Here is a 21,524-nt window from a genome sequence, read left to right as displayed (position 1 = left end):
ATATATGAAATACGTAGGTATATGAAGTTATTAAACTCTGTTGAGTTCTATATATAGAGGACTGATTTCGCTACACCTATTAGAGGAGGGCAAATTATGGATTACTACTGATAGGAATTTTCAGCACTAAAACTAGATAAAATCAATGCCGTTACATCTATTGTTATGGCAGATTCATTTTTTGGACTTGAGCTTTTAAGAAACGCCGTTTCACTGTCTTGCGCCGAAAAGCTCTCAGTTATAAGGGAATAAAAATTTTAAACTGTTAACGAAAGTTTCATTAACATACAGTGGTCTAATATCTACCTAATAATCAGAGCTTCTCGCAACCTATCGAGCCTCTGATCTCTCAAAATGAAGCCCTTTTAATGCCCCTTTAAATTTTTAAATGCACATTCGCGCACCCTGTATTTTTTCTTAAAGTGCGGTGATGGCCTTTTCCATGCCAATATGTCGCAAACTAGGTTTTTCAAGTTTTTGGAGATACTTGAATTTTGGATGAATTTAAATTGTTTTCAATAAACTTCAATTTTAGTATATGGGACGTGAACCTGCGCTCTTAAGTAAAAGAGACCGCTTTATTACTTGACAGGTTTCTTCCGATTTGAGGGATTAAATAATAAAATGAGTTGTTTGACGACGGTGGTTTTACTCTGTTTAATTAAAAAAGTAATCATGATTTTTCGTGTATTTGGCATTCAGACTTCTTCAATTCAGTTAACTTAGTCACCTTAACTTTTCGTGCGTTGTACAAGGAAAAAGCGCCCTGTGAACTGATCATTCTCAGTTTGGCCGCACTTGCAAAGATTATAGTTTCTGTTTTCGAGGAAAGAAAAGCCTTTTGTCCTTGGCCGACCTAACATAATTTGATGCCATTGGATACAAAAATTTGATAATTTTCCTGATAGAAGAAAGACTCGTTATCTAGCATTTTTCATTAGAAAAAATGGAAAACATGTTTTTCGCGAATTTCACATTCTGGCACTGTTCCCGCACGAAGGAAAGCTCTTTGCCCTTGCGCGAATTCGTCAGTTTTGGTCTCATTTATAGAAACGCATCTGTCCTCTTTGATTCTGAAAATATACTTTTTCTTGAATATTTCATATAAGCTGTGCTTTGGTGGGTAGAGTTTTCGCGTGTTTTCTAATGGCAGAGTCCGACTGAAATCATCCTGTTTTTCTCGCCTTCCTCACTTTTTATCACCCTGCTTGTTTATTTTGTAGGACTTTTAGTTTCATAAAAAAATATTTAAAAATGTGTTGAACGCCTAGGCTATGTTCCATGTAAAGGACAACTCTTCGTGTTTTGCCCGTTATTTTTAGTTTGATCTCATACATGTTTCCTTTTATTTTCAATTTCTTTTTTATCAAAGAAATTTTCAGGATCTTTTTGAAGGTGAAATCTTCCCTTTTGTATCTTCCACTATGGAGGCTACAAGGATTTGCAAGGATTCCATCCCAGTTAATGTCCTTATTCGTGGGATAATAAAATACTCAAAGCTGCTCGTAAACATATTTATAAATACATAAAAAGTAACAACCACATTTACATAATATTCCTCAAAAGGCATTATAAAAATACATACAAGTGAATTAACATCGAACATTTAACAAAAATTATTCGAAAAGAGCTGATCCAATAACAAAAATGATTGGTGGCCAAAAAATGTACTCCAAAGGGAAGAAACTTACTTATTTCCCAATCCCTCTTTCTTGATATACAGGGTGTTTCCTAAGTACGGTACATAACTTAGGGAGCGTATTCTACAGCTAAAATGAAGGATATTGTGTTATATAAATTATATTCCAAAAATGCTTCGTTGCGGAAATACCGGGTGTAAAAATTACAATTTTTTAAATATTTCCGAAACTACTTGACACATTTTAATGAAATTTTGCAGAGTTTGAGAGTTAGCAACCGTGCGTATTTTACGCTAAAAACAGTGGCTGTTGTGTAACCAGTGGCGTGCCTACAGAATAATTGTTGGATATTTTATAGGAAAATGTGGTACGCCACTATTTTTTTCCAATATTTCGTTTCTTTTTTAACTATATGTTCGATTTGGAAGAAAAAAGGTCTCTTGACTTTTTTTCGTAGGGCGCACCGTTTTCGAGTTTAAAAAATATTGTAGCTAAATTTGTTTATTCTTTTTTATTATTCTTAAGAGAAGAAATACTTTTATGAAGATATGAATTCTTTTGTTGCTTTGTACGGGTGCTAACTCTCAAACCCTGCAAAATTGTATTAAAAAGTCTCAAGTAGTTTTGGAAATATTTAAAAAATTGTAATTTTTTAAAGAAATTTTCACACCCTGTATTTTCGTAACGAAGCATTTTTGGGATATAGTTTATATAACAAAATTACCTTTATTTTAGCTGTAGAATATCCTCCCGAAGTTATGTACCGTACTTAAGGAACACCCTGTATATTTTATTTTAATATTTTTTTAACTTTGCTCAATTCATCTCTTAAACAACGACCGCCTCAGCCATGTCGGAGTGGAAGTTTGAGGTGTTGTTTCATTATCGGCCACACTCGCCCTTCTGCTACTACCTCCTTCCTCCTCCGTTTTCACATCTCCATTTCGACTGATATCAGTTTCTCCAATAATTCTGGGGTTGCTATTCTCATCTTGATCGTTATTAATGTCCACAACAAGACTCTGTCGACACAAAGTGGCAACCACCTTCTTGTCTTTATCCTTATTTTTCCCTTTCCTCATTTTCACCTTCCGAAATTTCGCAGCAATGGTCGAGAAAGCTGACTTGTATTCTTTGGGTTGGGTCTTAGACTGGCGTGGTAACGAGACATATCCCTCTAGAAGAATAATCCCCGATTGAAATTAAGGAAGGTTTGATATATTGAACAAACCTGCATGGAACTCGGAATTTATTCTCATGTAGACATCTGGCTCCACATTGATCATTCCTACTGAGACTGATTTTGTTAACCTTGATGGGGGGCTAGAAGCAGTGGCAGAGTCACTTTCAACGCTAATTTGGCTCAGTCTGAAAGATAGAAGAAAGTGCGATTTTATACAAAGCAAAAAAGAGACATGACATATTCAAATTGCCTGTTTCTTTCTGGATACTGTAGCTCACCCTCGGTCATAGGACATGGAGCTGAAACTGGTGTTTTCAGAAATTCCTCCTTGGCTTTCTGCAGCTTCCTCATGCGAACTTCTGGTGAAACATTCATAACTTTCTTCCCTTCTTTTTTTTGAGCAAGGGAAATATCTAGTGTAAGATTTGGTCTTGTTTCACTTGATTGTGATGGATCTCGCATATCAAGTGAAATTTTCCTTTGTGGAATTGCTGCATGTTTCGATATGAATGTGGCGCTTGATGATTTTTGCACCTGATTTCTTTCAACTGCAAAAGACCATGTGAAGAAATTTTACAATTAAAACTTGAACACTGTGTACTCATCAGCGGCGACAATTTATGCAAAGATTTTCTTTCAGAGACCGGAGACCTCCAAGCTACAGGTGAGTTAGAGCCACTGGATCCTCCAGATTTGAGCCCTACAGCCTGCTCTAAATTTTGGTTATATTTGGCTATAATCATTTTTATGCTTGGAGAAACATCTTTAAAGATCTGGAATGGAAAACTTAGAAAATTGACCTAAAAAAATGTCCCCATCATACCTTCCTTTGGGGCAGTGGCGATGGAGGAAGGGGGGGCAAAGATTTGACCGTTTCAGATTTTAATTTAACTTCACCAGAAACCTGAAGATTTTCTTCTTCAGCATTCACTGACTCAAATTCAAAAGGATTATTGCTCTCCTCGTTGCTTTTCCCGAAAGAAGTTTCCACAAATGGAGTGAACAACTTCCTGGTGGTTTTTACTAGTAAAGTTACAGGTGAATCTGATCCAGAGATTGGTGACTCGGTACCTAAATGTAAAGTTATTGGTGCAGTTAAACGAGGATCTAGTTTTGGAATAGCTTCCAGATCAGTGACAGATTTGGCCCGTGCGAGTTTTCTATGGGGTTTGAGGTCTGTTTTCGAAGAATCAGTCTCACAGTCTGCATTGTCATCCTCATCTGTATCCATGACAATTGGTTTATTGGCACTTTTTTGGCGGTGAAAAATTCGTTTTTTGACAGCTCCAGTGCTCACTGATAGATTAGTGGGACCTGCAAATACATTTTTGATTTAATAGTTTTAATTCTGAACACGTTATCTTTCACCTGGTTCCATCTTCACATATCTCCTTTCTTTCTCTCTATGTCGTCCAGAGCTCTTTCTGGAAGCTTCACTGCCATAACCATCGTTTTCTCTAGAGTCACTAGAAGTGGTTTTTGCAACTTGCGGTTTCGGTATATCAATTGCTTTCCTATTGGCCAATGATCCTTCTGACGTGGAGATGAAGCATAGATGCCTTCGAAGTTCCGATATCTTTCCTCTTATCTTCTTAATTTGCTCAAATATGGTGCTCTTGTAGCTGCAGCTGTCCCCAGTTACGCGGGAAGAAATAATCCTGCTCATCTGATTAGTCTAAAATTCACAAATTTAGATCCATATTTTCATAAGTTTTGTGAATACCATTTGTAACATTTCAGCAGAACCTTCAAATACAGATCCCAAGGTATGAGCTAAATTTGAATGGACTTCTCTATCATCCCTCCGAAGGTTTCTGGCTAAATGGGTGTTGGCTTCTTCAAGTTTTAATATGAAGTCACTGAGATTCTTCAAAGATTGATTCTGGAGTTCATTGAGAAACTAAAGGAGACTTGAAAGTTGCTTGCGCATTTTTAAATATATTTTTTTCCAATTACCTTGAAAGTTTTGATGTTGGGTTCTTCCAGCAAATTCTTTGCTTCGGCTAAAGCTCTGAAAAGCAGAATCGCTTTATCAAATTAGAATGAATCACCAAAAGCACTCACCTAATTTCATCTTCGGTTACTTGTAATTCGGTTAAGAGCTTGACTATATTTTCCATAAGGTCATAGTTGATTTGAGCTTTCGCTGATTCCGATCTTCTCACCTTTGGTACCACGAGAGTTTGACTCTCACTGAAAATCCCAAATGAACAAACTTTTCTTAACATTTGAGACTTAGTTTCTCAATCCATACCATAAAGGCTTAAATTCCTCTCTCTGGTAAACAGGCAGCTGCTGCCTTTCGGCACAGGAAATGTGCAATGGTTCCGTAGTTTCCTCTTCATAATCTTCAACTTCAACCAGCATTGCTTCTGGCTCATCAGTTTCCAAGTTATCATCATCCAATATTTCATCCACATCCAAGTCCTCCAGAGAAGAGTCCTTGCACTCAATTAAGCAGTCCTTTTCCAATTCGTCCATGTCGTTTAATGACAAGGAGGAAGGATGGCCTGAGAGCAGAGGTCTGGCAAGGTTTAGGGTCGAAATTGCTATGCTGTCCGCTGATTTTGAGCGAGGAATTGCAGGATTACCTAATTTGAGATGAGAATGAGAAAAAGTATAGACGTGATCGAAATTTACTACTTTCTTTGTTGGTGCCTGGTTGAACTCTAACGTCAGCGGCGCAGCTTGAACCTGACAACAAGGCAAATGTAGATGCCTCAGGGGCAATTCCTTGGGATTTCTCCCACTCATAGAGCTTCTGAGTAAACTTCCTGGAGATGCCCTCAAATCTATGATAACCTGAGGGGGTGTGAACTAAAATTTCTCTCTTGTGATGACTACCAGTCATCGAACGTCGAAGTTTGGATAATCTAAGAAGGTAATAGACGTTTCTAGGTATATAAAAACTATTGAAGAAGCGAATACCGTTCTTCTCTTTCAACAAACTTGTCTTTCTCTCTCTCCAGTCTTTGTTTCTCTTTTTCGATCTTCCCAAGTTCCTTGTCAAACCAATGCAGCTCTTTATTGTGCTGCTTGCGTTTTTTACTTTGCTTCTGCGAAGAATTTTTCCTAATGCAAATTGGACTTTAGTAAGTGGTAGCCTAGTACGGTAATAGATACCTGCAGAGCTTGGGACTTGGAGTTTTATCCTTGGCCTTTGCATGAGCCAAGGGTCTCCCCGCCGCTTTAATCTGCTTCCATTCTTCCATTTTCTTGCGAAAATCGTCAGAGATTTGCGGGTACTCGAAAACCGGCGAATGGTCTGAAGACCTGCTGTGAAGTACATCAAATCAAATTATATTTTGCTTATCTTTATATATGAATACCTTGGACCTCCTAAGCTTTTCCACTTTGTAATTTCACCCAACTTCTTCCTGCCCCTGCCGCTGCCTCTGGCACTTCTCTTCTTGATCTTTTCCCACTCCTGCAGCTTCTTCTTAAAGTCTTCTGGTAAGTCGTTTTCCTGGGTAACTCCTCTTCTGGAAACCTCAATTAATAGGATCCGTTTTAATTTCGACTGCGTTCCTACCTGTGAGCATCTAGAGACAACTGAAGTGATTCATCATTGAAATTAAACACTGCAGGAGATCCTGGAGTTACTGGAGAAGCCTGGAAATAATAACATGCATCTAAGTTTACGTTCAGAAAATTTCTTCACCTGCTTCAAACGCTCCCACTCGTAAATTTTCTCCTGAAATTCCAAACTCAGCTTCTTCTGCAGCTCTTTATAATTCTTCTGAATTTCCTCTTGAACATTGGATTTTTGGATTTTTGGTTTGAATTTATGGCTTTCTAGAGTGTAATAACGACTCAGGAAAGCCCTACGAATATAATCCCATCTTCTCAAAGATTTATTAACTTCTAAACCTGACTGCAATGTTTTTAATTTTAACACTGAAATATCTGTAAATCTGTCACTACTCACTGTCCGATCTTCCATTAGTACTCGCTGGTACCTCTCAATAACATCTGACGGAATTTCACTGCCACTTGGACTGGCACTACTACTGTAGACGTGAGGTGATGGTGATAACGATATGTTGGTACCTGCAAATAATCCTCAAATTAAGCGGGGATTCATCCATTTTTAGATCATTTTACTTTTATTTCCAGTGTCATCTGTTTCAAACACATCCTCATTATCGCTGCAAAACTCCACATCAATCTGGATATCGTCACTAGCAGCAGAGAGACGATGCTTCTTCTTCAGGCTTTGTCGGGGGTGGATTATGTCCTTCATTTTAGCCCAAGGCGTTCTGTGGTACTTTTGGCTGTGGGACTTCGGACGTGGGTATTGTACTTTTGCGTGATGAAGCAGATGGTAATGGGAATGATCCTCATCAGAGCTTCTCAGATCTTCACAAGCGGCAATCCCTGCGAACAAATTCATTCAGTTAAGATTTTAAAATTGACCATTCATTCGCACAAAACAGTCTGTTAAATGCCCGGGGTGTGAAGTGACGCATTTACTGCTCAGGCGTTGAAAAGTTCTCTTTCTTGCTGATGTTTCGTTGCGTTTTTTCCTTCATCGCTTATTTTGGCGGGACACGAAATTTAAAGATTAGTGGATAAATCATCACCAATCTGATATTAGTATTCGTCTTCGACTCGGCTATGAAAGTCCAGGGAGGAAATTTGGCACTTTTTCACCTGGTGAAAGTAATAATCCTTTATTTGATCGCATCAGCCACCACATTTTGTTTTCTTCAGCTCCTCGTAGCAATTCGGATTGAGGTTCAAAAGTTTGATGCAAAGTCAACAATTTCCAGTTATCTGGGTGAATGAGCAGCTCCGCTAACTTTCCCCTTTGCTTAATTCAGTTTTTACCTAGAGCGTCTGTTCTCTCAAAGCCTTTAACAGTGAAGAAAGATATCCAGAACCTACCCAACAAAGAAAAGCAAGGATGGTTTGAAAAAGTTGTTCTGGAAAATGTTGTGTTAGAATCACGATATTGGAGCCAGTTTTTGGATATTAGACCAGCGTTTCTACCTTAATTTTGATTGGATTTGATTAGTTTTAAGATACAGCAATATTTGGAACAATTACTGAGGATTGACCAGGCCAATGTTTATGGTTGGGGTTATGGCTATATGTTGGCAAAATTGCAAATAATTCAGGTGAAATCCAGACCAACGAGACACATTCCTACTCTAATGCATTTCATCAAGAGTATATATTATCTCACTTTTCTTCGAAATATTTATTTTAAATTTTAAATTTTCCCGGTCTAAATTTAAACTAGAACAACCATCGAAACCTCTACGAGAGTTTCGTTTACATTATATAGTTTACAATATTAAACGATTTCTATTAACAGAAAAATATGAATAGGTTTTAGTGTGTTGTAAACATGGAGGTGTTACTTTGAGCGGCATTTCAAGGAATCGAACACGTTTTGCTATGAGGAATGATGCTGATGCACGCCCGAAGAGTTAAAAAAGGAAAATTAAACATCTTTAGGATCCAACATGTTTCAAGAAACTAAAATCCTTTTTATTGGAGTTGGATGTGGGGACTTAGAAACACGTTTTGCCTATTTATTTAAGGCGGAAAACGTGGTACACGTTGTAGTTATTTTCTTTGAAATTTCAGGAAGTGAAACCATAAAACGGATAAATAGTTGAAATGAGCGGTATAATCGCAGTCCTTCACAGTCAAGAACCTTTTGGCCTTCTTTTCTTAAAATTCATTACTTTTAATTCAATGCTGTTTATCTGGTTGGAAAACGATTTCAAAATAATCGAATTTTCCTTTTTATATATCTAAATTCTGGATCAAATCTGCGTCAATTCTGAAACTGCTCCTCAATCTCCTATTCTGCCAGAAACACCAAAACCGGTGTTTCGTCATGTTTTGCTCACTCCAACTACCCCGCATATTGCATTTTCAAGAAAAAGCCAAGAGGGAAGTGCCCTTCGCAACGGACACTTGACTGTCATGATCACACTGAGATAATTTTTTTCAATATTCCTTGCTTCCATGATAATTTTCCTGGATAATATACAGAGAAAAAGTCCGTTTCCAGTTGCCACAAGAGTTTTGTAACGGTTTTTTAAGTTACTAATTCGACAATTAATTTCACGAATTTTTGAAAACGGCCAACAATTGTGCAATAGTTGGACTTGTTGCTGAACAACGCTAATTTACAAATACATTTAAATGGGCGTGACATTATTTTTCCTCTGTATTTCAGACACTTGTACAACAGTTGCACAACAGTTCTCTCTGCTGAGAGGTGGCCAATAGTTAATTTTATGTTCTCATGGAGGTTTAGAGAAAAGTTCATAACAACGCCAGTGGGCAAGTATGATGTTACCGATTTTAGCTCGGGATTCTCAAAGTGGTTTCAACGGGTTGTTGGAGCCTTTAAAAAAGTTATAAAGTGTTTTTGTTTCCAGTAAATTCTACTATAAATCTGAGATTTATCTCGATAATTTTGGGCAAATTTATGTCTTAAAAGAAGCTTTAAAAAACACAATAAAACATGAACTATTGGATATGTGCCAATGATGTAGCTGCGTTAGAAGAGAGAAGGTGCTGAATGAGACGTTGAACATAAACTATGAACGAGCGTAATTATGTTTTTTTTACGCAAAAAATCAAATTTTTTTTTATTTATGTTGGTGCTAACAGATAGAGTTTTTATATACTTTAAGAGCGCACATGATCTTAGCTTTGCTAGGAATTCGAACTCATTCATCAACACAAATTCCACAATCCTCCAAGTGGTGAAATTACAACTTCTCTAGCCACTCCGGCGGACTCTTCAGTAGCACATACGAAGGCTTCAACGTCAGCCGCACTGAAATTTCCTTCCTCATTAGAAACTTCTTCATCTGCCTCATTAAATTCAACAAGTCCATTTTCGGCTACCACATAAACCCCATCAACACCTTTGACTCGTTTCACATAGATATCTTTGAAATTTTCTGCAAATACCTCCACTGTCTGTGAGGCACTTTTCTCACCTTTATCATCATATTCCGGCATAGATTTTTTAGTCCTTAAGTGATAAAGTGTAACATTACGAGCTGATAATATGACGAAGGGCAGGCTGCCAGGACCAATTTAAGGAAAAGCACTGTCGGACGACCTCGCTACCACCAAGGGCGAAATCGAGAGGCCATGTGTGCGAGCTTTCGTGGGAAATAGAGACTAGCAGGTACCTTATTCCTCAGATTTGAATGACTCGCGAGATCTGGAAAACCAGAAACCAAAAAGGGACAGGCAGATTAGGTTGGCAAGTAACGAGATGCGTTCGTGTGGTAGCGAATTCGTTGGTTTTGCCCTTTTTCTATTCTTGCTATTAAAAGTGAACTAAATACTTTATATCATCATGGAAAACCTCCCTATTGATGATCCGACATATATATATATATGTATATATATTTTTCTAACTTTTTGCTTCACACCTTCAAGGACTTCACGGCTGTTGTCTCCTCACTGGACCTTTTTCAGGGATACTTCTGGAGATTGATATGACTGAAAGTAACGCCAAGCGTTTTATGATCTGCTTTTCTACCGTCCATGACAACAGCGATTTCTGGAGAATCTCCGGCGACTTGGAAAGGAGCCAAAATGCCTCTCGCTTCGAAATCTTCTGAAGCATGTATAACATTGGTAACCAAGAGATTTTTCTTTAAGTTGTGTGATATGTTTGGGACACATCCTGTGTATGTGGAAAGTACCAAGAGCGCTATTTGAGTTGAGTTTTACTATGTTCGGTTCACTCTAAGGTTGCATTTGTTCTTCGTGAAGTTAGAATTTCCTGCAATGGATTGTCATCACGCTTCAGGGTCATTTCCTTCAGTTTCCCATTTTCGATTGACAAGTGGGGCGTTATTTCAGTACTGCATCGGACCCTTTCCCAACTAAATTGGATTGAGTGATTCTTCAATATGCGATTTTCAGATAATTTCCTACGTTAATGCACGAAAATATTCCTTAACCTGGATACAAGGTTACTGCAATATTTCAGTCTCAACTATATCAACTTCGCATGCACAAATTTCGTTTTAAGAACATTCAAAATATTTACACAAGTCTTTTTCGCAGCAATCAAACTAAACTAATAAAACGGTATTGCGGTACATGTGTGCAAGTATAATATGTTTTCATAATAAAGTAGTAAGGTCAGTTATTCTACGTCTAAAATTAAACTTACCCGTTCTTAGATCGTCGTTGGAAGAGGCTGAGCTGATCGTTCCAGGTGTGGATATCCCTGCTCCGGAGTCTCCAGGACTGTGAGCCATTTCGTCACTAGTCGAAGGCACTCTTAAGTACCTGGCTACTTCATAATTAACAGGTACGTGGATGCCGCTGTCTTGAGATTTAGAGTCGCCCACATTGGATGCTTTTTCCCATCTGAAGGCTGCTTTGACTTTTGTCCATTTGGACACTTTCGATTGTTTGCTGGAGCTCTCTCCTGGATCTGCAAAGTTCTGTTGGGCGTTAGGGGTGCTGCCGCGCCTCCGTGGTGTCGAAAATCCAGACAAATTCTAAAAGAATAAGTTTAGGTGTGTTGTCTTTTATTGCCGGCACTGTGATATTACTTCTATTTGTCTACCCCTAAAGTCCAAGTTCGGGTCTTCGGAATTGACTTCGGTGAAGTGCTCCAAATCGCGTATTCTGGAAGTTTCAGTTCAACGTCAACCAGCGGAAAATTCTAAATTGCCCTTACCTTTTTTGAAGCTTAAAGTTTTGCTGTCTCAATTCAACCACCCTCTCCATCAATTTGTACACCTGCTCCAAATGATCATAGGCCCTTTCCGCCGAAAGAGTCGCACATTCCGCTGCAGATTTTGAACATAATTCCGTCTGTAGACTCTCAATGTACTCAAATATCTCCCTGTCCTTTTCGCTAACTCCGCTAATTGATCTTTCAGTCTTCTTGAACACCTTTGTTTCTGCAACGTCTTCGTCAATTTCGTTTGAACAAGCAGTTTTGGGGAGAGATGACTCTGGGTCTGGTATGTTAGGGAGTTGCAGGGTTTTCTCGAGTTTGGATTTTTTAAGGGTTTTTCTCGTTGGATCACTATCCTCGTTCATTTTCGTTGAATTTTGCTTTCCGATAACATAGCCTGCGAAATTTAGGTCACCTGTATTAGGCGTTGTTTCGTACTCTGCTCACACGCCCACTTGAACTTTCCGACTTCCTGCATCTTTACAATCCGAATGTAGCCCCATTTTCTTGTTGTATGCCCGTCTTTTTACGAGATAATCAGAAATTTTTAAAGTGATCTATTTTTAACAGTTTGTTTTTATAAGCCCAAGTGCTTCGGAATTTACATATTGAACGACCTGTATTAAAATATACGGCGTCGCGGCGCGGGTCTAACCAGTGACTAACCGACGTCCAGCGTCGGTTTTACCACACTGCAGGGCGGCGCTAGACATATGTCGGCTTTAATTAGCAACTATACTTAAGGCAGAATAGCACGAATTATGTCGAGAGCAGTAGTGCTTTAGTGGGATTACTTCAACAATCGAAAAATTAGAAATTCTTCAATTTTAATAGCAAATTTCAATCAGGAATTATACCGACAGGAATAGTGCTTTATTGATTTTGACGATTGTCGATGAACAACCCAAAAAACCTATAATTCTTTTATTTCTACGGTTAATTCCGGGGGATTACTCAAAAGCCTCTAAGTTTTCAAATTAAGCCTATCAAATTTTAGGGTTATTTGCCTTCTTCGAAGAATCCTTTCTTGAAGCTATTGACCCAATATGAGCCTCATTGACTCTGATATACAGGGTGTCCCAAAAGTAATGTGATACAGAACAACGGCAGATCCCTGCCATCAAACTATTAAGATCCAGTGCAATTGTTGTATTCCAAAAGACGATATTTACCAAGATATGTTAAATGTATTTTTAAATAACTAAATGAAGTAAAAATAAATAAATAAATAAGTATATATAGAGAAATTAAAATTTAATAAAATATTAAATTTTAATATTTATTTTTTATTTTATTTCATATCTTCACAGTCTTTTGACCAATGGTCCTAAAACTTGGTATACAGAGCTTTTCGGACGTGCGAAACAAATTAGTGATGTCAGTTTTATTATAGCTAATAGAGAGTGCCACTTGAAACTGTCTTGCCAAGTTAAAAGGGCTCTAATTTCTTCCTACGCAGCCCCAATAGCCCTATTAATAAAAAATATTAGTATGTTTAATATTTTTGCGATGTATTTAGTCTGGTCCAGGTTTCAGAAAATTCAAATCGTCAAGCGAGCCAGGTTTCCAAGTGTTTCAAAACTGGCCCTAGGTTTAAGAGGCATTACCCCCCTTCTTCCGAAGACTGCCGACGGCTTTTTTCAGGTTCCAGGATCGTGAGAACCGGGGTTAATTCTCTCGTCAATATCATTTTCAAATATTTCGCAACCAGTCACCCCAGTTTTGTCTGGCATATGTCAGATATGGCAACAATTTTTCGAAATTTAGTGTTTAAACATATCTGGAACTTTCCTGATCATGGACGTCCAAAATGGAACCGAAGAACATTATCTTGAAGATTACTTAAAGCACACCGGTAACTCTAGCTAACTCGTTTACTTCTAGTATCCAGAATTGCCTTTCCAGGTTGGGGCTTGTACTATAAATTCATCGTCGGCCTGGCATGTGCCTGTCACCTCTTGCAGGGCCTCACATTCGTCACCATGAGCTTTGCAGTTTCCTTATCTTCTTGCGATAAACTGGTCATCCCTAAAATGACTTCCTTAAGCATGTTTGCATGTTTTCTAATAGGTATTTAATCAAATCACTATTTTCGAATGATCTTTGATGAAATCTAGGCAACTCGCTGGGGGGGCTAATAGCGAACCCCCTCTCGGATAGATATGGTAGAAAGAAATATTTAGTCTACAGCCTCATTGGAATCTTTGCAACCACCTTCATAGCTGCTTTTGCCTATAATGTTTATGTGATGATAGGGGCTACATTGATATTGGCAGTAGGGTGAACATGTGTGAACAAATTTTATTCGCGTTTGCCAACTTGGGTGAATTTAGATTGGAAGTTAACGCCCTGCAAATTAAACTGCTGGTGGTGGAAATAGTTGATAAACGACATAGGGGGTTTTGGCTCATGTTCTGCAGTATGTTCTATGTATTGGGGTATGTTATTACCATTGGTACGTTAACTTCCAGTGGGTTTTATGTAAGTTCTAATATGTACACATAGTTTCAGTAATATTGTTCGAAACTCAGACAATTGTGAGCCTCGATGTGGCAACTTCCAAGCAATTAACCACGTGGAGAACTATGTTTGCTGCATGTGGAGGCATTAGCCTCATTTTAGCGTGTGCTTCTTCCCTCATGGAGGAAAGCCCTAGATTCTATCTGCTTATAGGACGAAACTTCCTGGCATACCTATTACTCAAGCAGCTATTTGCCATTAATAACTCCAGCTTTGCAGATAACTTTAAGGTAACAGAAACTTATAGGTCATTTCTATACTTTTTACACTAAATATGTTTAGATTCACGAAGATCGTCTGAATAACTTAATCCATCCGTATGATCTTAACTATGTTGAGCCTTCTAGTCATTGGGAACAAGTGAAATCATTTCTGCACCGGCTTTGTAGAAGTGTTAAAATGATCATGTCTAAACGTTATGGCAAGATTACAGGCTTGCTCGTTTTAATCAAAACCCCGCTCATTATTATTGGGTAGCTCTAGTTACCACGCTCAATAAACTAGGCACATTTTGTTAACATCCTATCTCATAATTCCAGAATCCTCCAGCTGAACATTGGCCTTTCCAAGCTTATGGTCCCTTCAGAATCTCAATCCTTAGAAAAATTTAGGGGAATGGATTTCATCTATCCCATATTGGAGCCCAAGTTGTCCGCTCTAGAAAGAAATTTCTCTGGTTTAATGTGTCAAAAAACTGAGGCAAACAGGATATTTTACGGAAATTTTGCCGCCCTGGCGAGTTCGTGTATTCCTGGTCATGTATTGGGCATGTTGGTAGTTGATCGATTGGGGAGGAAGTTCATTTGCTGTAAGCAGCTAAATTATGCTTGGTGTAATAAGCCAGGAAATCTAAGTTATAGGTCTACTGACCGCCAGTTGCTCGTTTTTGGTAATGGCTTTTGTCCAGTCGAAACTGATTCTGTTACTTGCCATGAGTTGTACGATGGCTTCAGTAGGAGTAGTAATTTCAGCCATAACTTTAGTTAATTTGGAAGTTTATCCCACCGCCATAAGGTTAATTCTGATTAATTTATGAAAAGACCTATTAGAGGCACATATTTTTTATCCAGATCGACTTCAAATGCCTTAACAAATGTCCCAGGACTGATACTATCTATATTCTTTGTTACATTAATAGTAATTGACCGACAAAAGTTTACGATAATACTGGGAATACTATATTTTTGTGAGTATTACTAAAGGTGTTGATTGTCTGGATATTTTCGTATTTGCAGGTCTAGCCGTGTTCACCTGTTTCTTGCCAGAAATGAAGCGGAAACCAATGGCAGAGTAGTGTGTCGTTGAAGGAAACGTAAACAGGACAATTTTTGTTTTTGTAGAGTTTTTATGACAATAAAGCAGCTCAGCTTAAAATCGCAGTTATTTCAATTTTTATGGATTCAAATGTGACAAAGATGGAAGAGTCAATATATTGAATTTAGCATTATTTATTTGAAATAATTTTTAATTCAATATTACCTTCGATCTGTTCCTAATACTTCCAGAAATGAAAAGTAGTCATCCCTTCATGAAGTTCTATTCTGCAATCAAATTGGCTATTGCATCAAATGCTTAAGAAATTAATCGCAATATCTGTAATATTGGTCAAAATGTTCAGTGTTTTTGAATAATAAGTTATCGTCCAAAAAGTTCTGTTGTAGAGTACAGAGTTTCATTGTGTCCAAAGTGCACATCATTAAAATAGTTTTTCAGTTACAGAAAATAGTATTCACCAAAACATCAAGACTTGCGTCTTTTATACTCCTAATATTTCACTTTTAAATTTGTCATTAAATTCTATATTTTAAATTTATACCAACTCAAGGATTTTCTTAAAACATAATCCCACATCGAAAAGTTAAAAAGATCTATTCATTACCCCAAAATCTTCATCAATGCTAGTATTTTCATTGTTTGCAGAAAAGGAGAAAAATTCAGTCGCCATGGTGTCAAGATATCTTTAATTTATATTTTAAATCTTTTATTTTTTTTTAAACAAGTACTAAGAGATATCTACAAAATGAAAATTCCAATATTTGTCCATTAAGTTCATTTTCCTCGAACTTGTTAGCATAATTTACCTATAGACAGCTAAAACTCACTCCTAGGATGTATTCAATTGTTAGTATAATAATTAAAATTGGAAGTAAATATTTCAACCATAATAGTGAATCATTACATAGGTATTACTTCATGATATATTTCGCATCATGAAGGTATACACACGTGGAGGTATTATTTTTAGTTAAAATAAATCAGGGCAAAAACAAATTATTTTTGAGCAATCCATAATGTTGAATCATCTGGTCAATTTTGGTCCAGTTTTTTGATCACTGTCTCAAATTTTGCCTACAGAATAACTTCCAATTTCTAATTCTAATTCAAAATCAGTCTCCTTTTACCAAAACATGTTTCAACAAATCGATCAACTAGAACCGAATTTTATCTAATAATTTCCACCACCATCTCTAAAAGAAAAATTCTTGTAAGCTCGACATACAATCTATGATTTGCTCGATTTTATTAACAGTGGTTTGTGGGATTGAATCTACCTGACATACATAGAAATTTCCAATGGTCCTCTTGACTTCGCTTCAAACTATATGGTTTTTCTTATCCAATGTGCTGCGTATCTCAAGCAGTTCAGAAGTTTCTCTGGACGAAAACATACATGATGAAATGTAATTGTTTCACTCAGTTCAGTACAACTTTAATAAAAAGTAGCGAACTTCATCCCTTAAAAATCTCCCTTAATAACTCAAACACCAATTTCAACCTTCTTTATGACCTGGCGAATGGGTGTAACCAATCTAACATAAACCAACATCTAAATCATTTCCTATAAATTTTTGTCCATTCCATGAATGCGGTGGGTCGTCCAAATCGAGGGATTATTTCAAAGGGGCGTTATACAGGGCTGATTAAAAGTGGGCTAAAACCTCCCTCGCGAAATTGAAAAAAGTGAGGTAGTTTGTGCATAGTAATGGTTTAAACGGGTAATATTTCAAAAAGCACCTGCGGGGGTAAAACCATTCAATGCATTTGCATTCGTACAAAAAGATTGGAAAATCGATAAGAGATTACACGTGTCGATACGTTTTACCTGATGAAGCCGACGGAGCTTTGTGGCTTGTGAAGTTATGTAAACTAGTGCATTTAATTTTCAGCTGGAGAAATAAGAGCGGTTTTAAATTAATTTCACAAAGCAAATATGGACAAATACAGATAAAATGAGCAAATTTACACTAAAATAACGGGTAAATTGCCATACACATTAAATGATCCGAAAGAATAGACATTATCGTCCACATTTAGGGAATTTTCTTCCAAGGAGTTTCTAGTTGAAGCCTGAGAAGCCCATGAGGGTTCCATGCTTCTGACCAAATTTGGCGCCATGTTTTTCAACCAAAATCGTTGGTTTCTATATACGAAGACACCGGAAGGGGTTGTAATATTACGGCTTTCGTGCCGCCATATGTCTCGTAGGCAGGTCTCAACCATCTATTTCATCCAAGCGTCTTATTCATCGTGGACCTTCCTCTTGAATTAATTATTTTTTATGTTAATGGCAGTATTTTGGGTTGTATGGGAAAAAATTGGACAAAAAAAAGCCCTAGAAAGTACTATAATATTAATAGCTTCCTTTCTTTAACCGACAAAAGAGGTAGGTGGTATCTGCACGAATTTGAGGAAACTTCCCTGTTCAAGGGGATTGGAAAATTGAAAATCATCTGGTTATGCCTAAAATAATTCCCAATGAAAATAATTCTTCACGCCCTATTGACTGTAATAATTCATTCAAAGGGGTGAGTTGCTAATGGGCCCTGATTGATTATTGTTTTGGGGCGTAAAAAATCGCTGAGGCTAAACCAATTTTTCCCAAAATTTTAATAACTCCATGGTTTAAAAGGGTTGGGCGCCCGAAGTCAAATCCACCTTGTTACCGGCGTTATCAAATACTAATAAATCGGAGCATATTTTCAAGCATCTTTTGCGGTTTTGGAGCCCTTATTTCTGCCCAATAAACAAGGGCAGTAATTTTTAATGGCCAGGTAATAACAAACTAGGTTCCAATTTTACCAATATCCGGTTCCCACACAGGGAGAGCCGAAGCCGCAGCCTATGTAAAAAAATGTATTGAAAGAATTTTTTGAAATTTTGTAGAGGCTGTTATAATAGGGGCAATCTAATTGAAGGATTCTTTTGTGTATGTGGATTTTATTGAAAGGAATGTACACGCAAGTGCGTGATCAACCGACAAACCGCAACAAATTTCGTACTGTAGACTTGGGGTGGTTTATAAACAGTACCGACCACACGGGGAAGCGAGGTGGGACGACGACCCAAGAAGGGCGGCGGACATTCTTGGTGGACATTTTTTCTTAAGGGTAGGACGACGATCAAAAATTTCGCCCGCAAGGCCAGACTTGCCGAAGAAGGCCGGCTCGGGTTACAGAATAGACGTATTCTCCATTGGTGTATTTATACTATCGCTTAAATCTAATTTTACCTGATTTATGGTAATTTCTTTGACTCTGATTGATTTGAGAATAAAAAGTTAGTAGGGGTAGCTGGACAGGGATGACCAATTTGAACATCGAAAATAATGCGGGTTAAATATCAATTTTAAGAAAGTTAAAAACGTGTTGCAATACTTTTTACTAGCGCTGTATTCACACAAATATCGAATAATTCATGCGATTTTCTTGAGAATTGTCCTGCAGTTGTTCTGAGTGACATAATCAGATTTATTCATCAGAAATGCTGAAGATATCGCCTTATTGTTGTTATAAGACTACATTGAATCCCGATCGCGTGCTTTCTTCAGGCTACGTAAAATCATAACATAACAAGTTACTGTTTAGCTTTGAAAGATTCAAAGCAGTTGGTCCCAGTGATCGATTAGATTCGATTAGATCCTAAATTTGAATCTCGAAGGCTTGAGCTTCAATAACCATGAATTATGCATTTTATCGGTAATTATCTTATCAAATTTCTGTACGAGGTGTGATCATCGTTATATTCTCATCATAACAGTCTATGTCACGCGAGGAAGGTATTCGATGTTAAGAGGTCTTGAGAACCAAAAACGAAAAATAAAGAAAAATAATACAAAATTTATGCATGAAGAGATCATTATGCTAGGAGAGAGAGACGAGAGGTCTAGCGCTAGCTTAATGAACAGTGAAGAAATTATTAATGTGATTTAGTAGTAGTGACCCTTGAGTGGTCTCTTAGATATCTAAGTGATGTTCATCAGTATCTCCTTTACCGGATTGAAAATCATCGGTTTCCTAAAGAAGTTTCTACAATTCTGAGCTGCAGCTTATGGAAATGGTCGGTTCTGTGTCCTTCAATCTGCTGAAATCCTTGACTATTCATAGAAAACTGCGTTATCCAGTATATTATTATTTTAAATTTTGCTGGACAAACCCAAATGACCATTATTATCAAAAACCGCAATGTTTGCCTGTAAACTAAGCAACATATTCATTATGTTCTCTTTGTCATCTTTCTTTCGCTAAGCAGCCAAATTACCCCTCAGTGGCTATTTAATCAGTTAAATCTGGGTGGTCCGAATTAGTTTCTGCAAAACCATAATTTATTATTCGTTAAGCCCTTAAAAAGTTTTTATATCGGTTTATTAACATTGTCTCAAGTCTTTATGTTAATTTATTAACCGGTGTTTGCTTAACAAATTACCCCGCTTTAAACCCCTCATGCAATTCGCCCCCAAACAATCCATAATCGAAAACAATACCATGTCCGGATAGTTATTCCTTCTTTTGTATTTGAAGCTGTTCCACCCTTTTGATTCTATCGGAGCTGTTTGCCAACCAATTATTGTTTACTTTTATTGGTAAATATTTGAGGCTTTGAGATGAATGGGACTAATCCCGTACTATCAGCCGACATACAGTGACTCTACATGCGGAATTATGAGTGCTTGAGATGACATTTCCAATTTCAAAGGCCACAAAAGATGTTTCGAAAGTATACGAAATTACGTCAAACCATAGAAATCGCATATGGCCCGATTTCCTCTTCTTCAACCACCTGTATATCATTACAAAAGTGAGGGCACGCGCTGCACTGAGGGGAGGCGGGGCCCCAAAAACAGTTGGCAATCGACATCGCGTTACGCCAACCCCAGTTTTTGTGTCTAGATCAGAAGACACCCCCCGGTATTTTTTCTGTGACGTAATTCGAGCCCCTATAAGTTTTAGTTAATTTATTTTTCCGAGTTTTAGTCCACACAGTTTTACTTAAGTTTTTACAAATCAAGAGAGAGAGTAGATCCAGTAGAGTAGTGGCGGCGATAGGGGGTGTATTGCTACCCCTCGAATTTCTTCAACGAATAAAGCATGTCAACTCACGTTGACAAACTGCTCTCGTTGTGATAATGGGAAATACATACCTAAGCCCCTATACATATACTCCATTATTAGCAAAGAAGTGTTGTCCAAATCAGCCTTTAAAGAGCTCAAGAGGTCCATTATGAGGGTTTTGTCATACCACTTCGCTTTATATTAAATGTGATCCTATAAACCTTAATTCACCATAATAATTTTGAGTCTTGTGAAACTCTCAGGGCCTCTGAATGCCTAAAAAATCTCGAAAATGATGCAATTAATTCACATGTTTTGATAATATTGGTTTTGATAACAACCGATTTCAATAAGTAGATGGGGAGAAACCGTGATCTTCACATCTAACTAACGCACTATTTTTTAAATTTTTGCTAATAACGCCTCACTGACCAGTAAGCGTTGTTGTAGCGATGGAATTGCACCCTAATCTCAGGTAAAACTATCTGAGAATAATATTCACCCTTTGAAGGGTGAACGTTGAAGGGTCTCTGAAGGGCGAACAAAAGAAAAAAGGATTTTTTGAGAATTGGTTTACATGTAATTTTGAGAACCTTTGCGCCGTTGAATTATCACGGGTTCTTTTGAAAAATCTATGATCACGATCAAAATTTTTCTGCACAAATTTGTACCTTGGAGGAGCTTCGTGGAATCAGAATTTCTTTTTCACTAAGGGTTTTCTAAGTTAAATCAGATTGGTTCAGCGATTTTTTTAGTACTTACATACACACAGGGTATACAGGGTGTCGCATCGCCATGCAAACTTTATTTTATTTTTTTATTGTTGTTAATCTCCAGAGAAATATTTCTACTTTTAAGTAAGAAAGTGCAATAATATTAACTCTATGAGCCCATAGTTGCATGAAAGTTATATTTTCAAATCTCATATTTTAACAGTCCCTGAAGGAACATTCCAAAATCTCAACGAAATTCTCCATAGAAATTTAGTTAATCAACTAAAACGTTCTATTCAATTTCTTATCAAAATTCTGTATTTGTTTTTCTGAAAAGTGGCTAATTACTGTAGAACAGAAAATTTACATTTCTGAAGCAATATCCTTCTCAAAAAGCTTCGATTGTGGAGGGTGTTTTGTCTGTAAAAGTTTGGTTTATTTTCATGAATAGAT

At 37.4% G+C, this 21,524-nt stretch overlaps 2 protein-coding genes across 4 annotated transcripts; one reads left to right on the top strand and one right to left on the bottom strand.

Moving 5' to 3' along the window:
• Positions 1-1,498: 1,498 nt before the first annotated feature.
• On the bottom strand, positions 1,499-12,203 carry LOC136343932 (uncharacterized). The gene is given in 21 exon segments (XM_066290944.1): positions 1,499-2,817; positions 2,872-3,008; positions 3,074-3,371; positions 3,425-3,596; positions 3,647-4,137; positions 4,192-4,498; positions 4,547-4,723; positions 4,780-4,834; positions 4,888-5,016; positions 5,078-5,414; positions 5,464-5,696; positions 5,752-5,895; positions 5,947-6,096; positions 6,153-6,319; positions 6,322-6,435; positions 6,485-6,697; positions 6,752-6,873; positions 6,928-7,200; positions 10,991-11,324; positions 11,379-11,454; positions 11,507-12,203. Coding segments are annotated over 21 exon segments (4,653 nt in total). The 5' UTR covers positions 11,875-12,203; the 3' UTR covers positions 1,499-2,461.
• A 624-nt stretch (positions 12,204-12,827) lies between these two features.
• Positions 12,828-15,400, top strand: LOC136343886 (uncharacterized). Of its 3 annotated transcripts, none has more exons than XM_066290879.1 (10): positions 12,829-13,364; positions 13,415-13,579; positions 13,627-13,789; positions 13,843-13,964; positions 14,015-14,259; positions 14,312-14,502; positions 14,569-14,837; positions 14,890-15,043; positions 15,100-15,215; positions 15,265-15,400. In XM_066290879.1, the coding sequence occupies exons 1-10, from the start codon at positions 13,307-13,309 to the stop codon at positions 15,321-15,323; spliced, it is 1,542 nt and encodes a 513-aa protein (XP_066146976.1). In that variant the 5' UTR covers positions 12,829-13,306; the 3' UTR covers positions 15,324-15,400. The 3 variants fall into 3 exon arrangements, with proteins under 3 accessions (XP_066146977.1, XP_066146976.1, XP_066146974.1); XM_066290877.1 differs by having other exon boundaries at positions 12,831-13,364; positions 14,884-15,043; XM_066290880.1 differs by lacking the exons at positions 14,890-15,043; positions 15,100-15,215 and having other exon boundaries at positions 12,828-13,364; positions 15,265-15,387.
• The last annotated feature ends 6,124 nt before the right edge of the window (positions 15,401-21,524 follow it).

This window comes from Euwallacea fornicatus, chromosome 16 (assembly GCF_040115645.1).
Source record: "Euwallacea fornicatus isolate EFF26 chromosome 16, ASM4011564v1, whole genome shotgun sequence".
Taxonomy (NCBI): Eukaryota; Metazoa; Arthropoda; class Insecta; order Coleoptera; family Curculionidae; genus Euwallacea; species Euwallacea fornicatus.
Note: the sequence above shows the minus strand (reverse complement) of the source record. Positions and strands in the feature narration are given on the sequence as shown.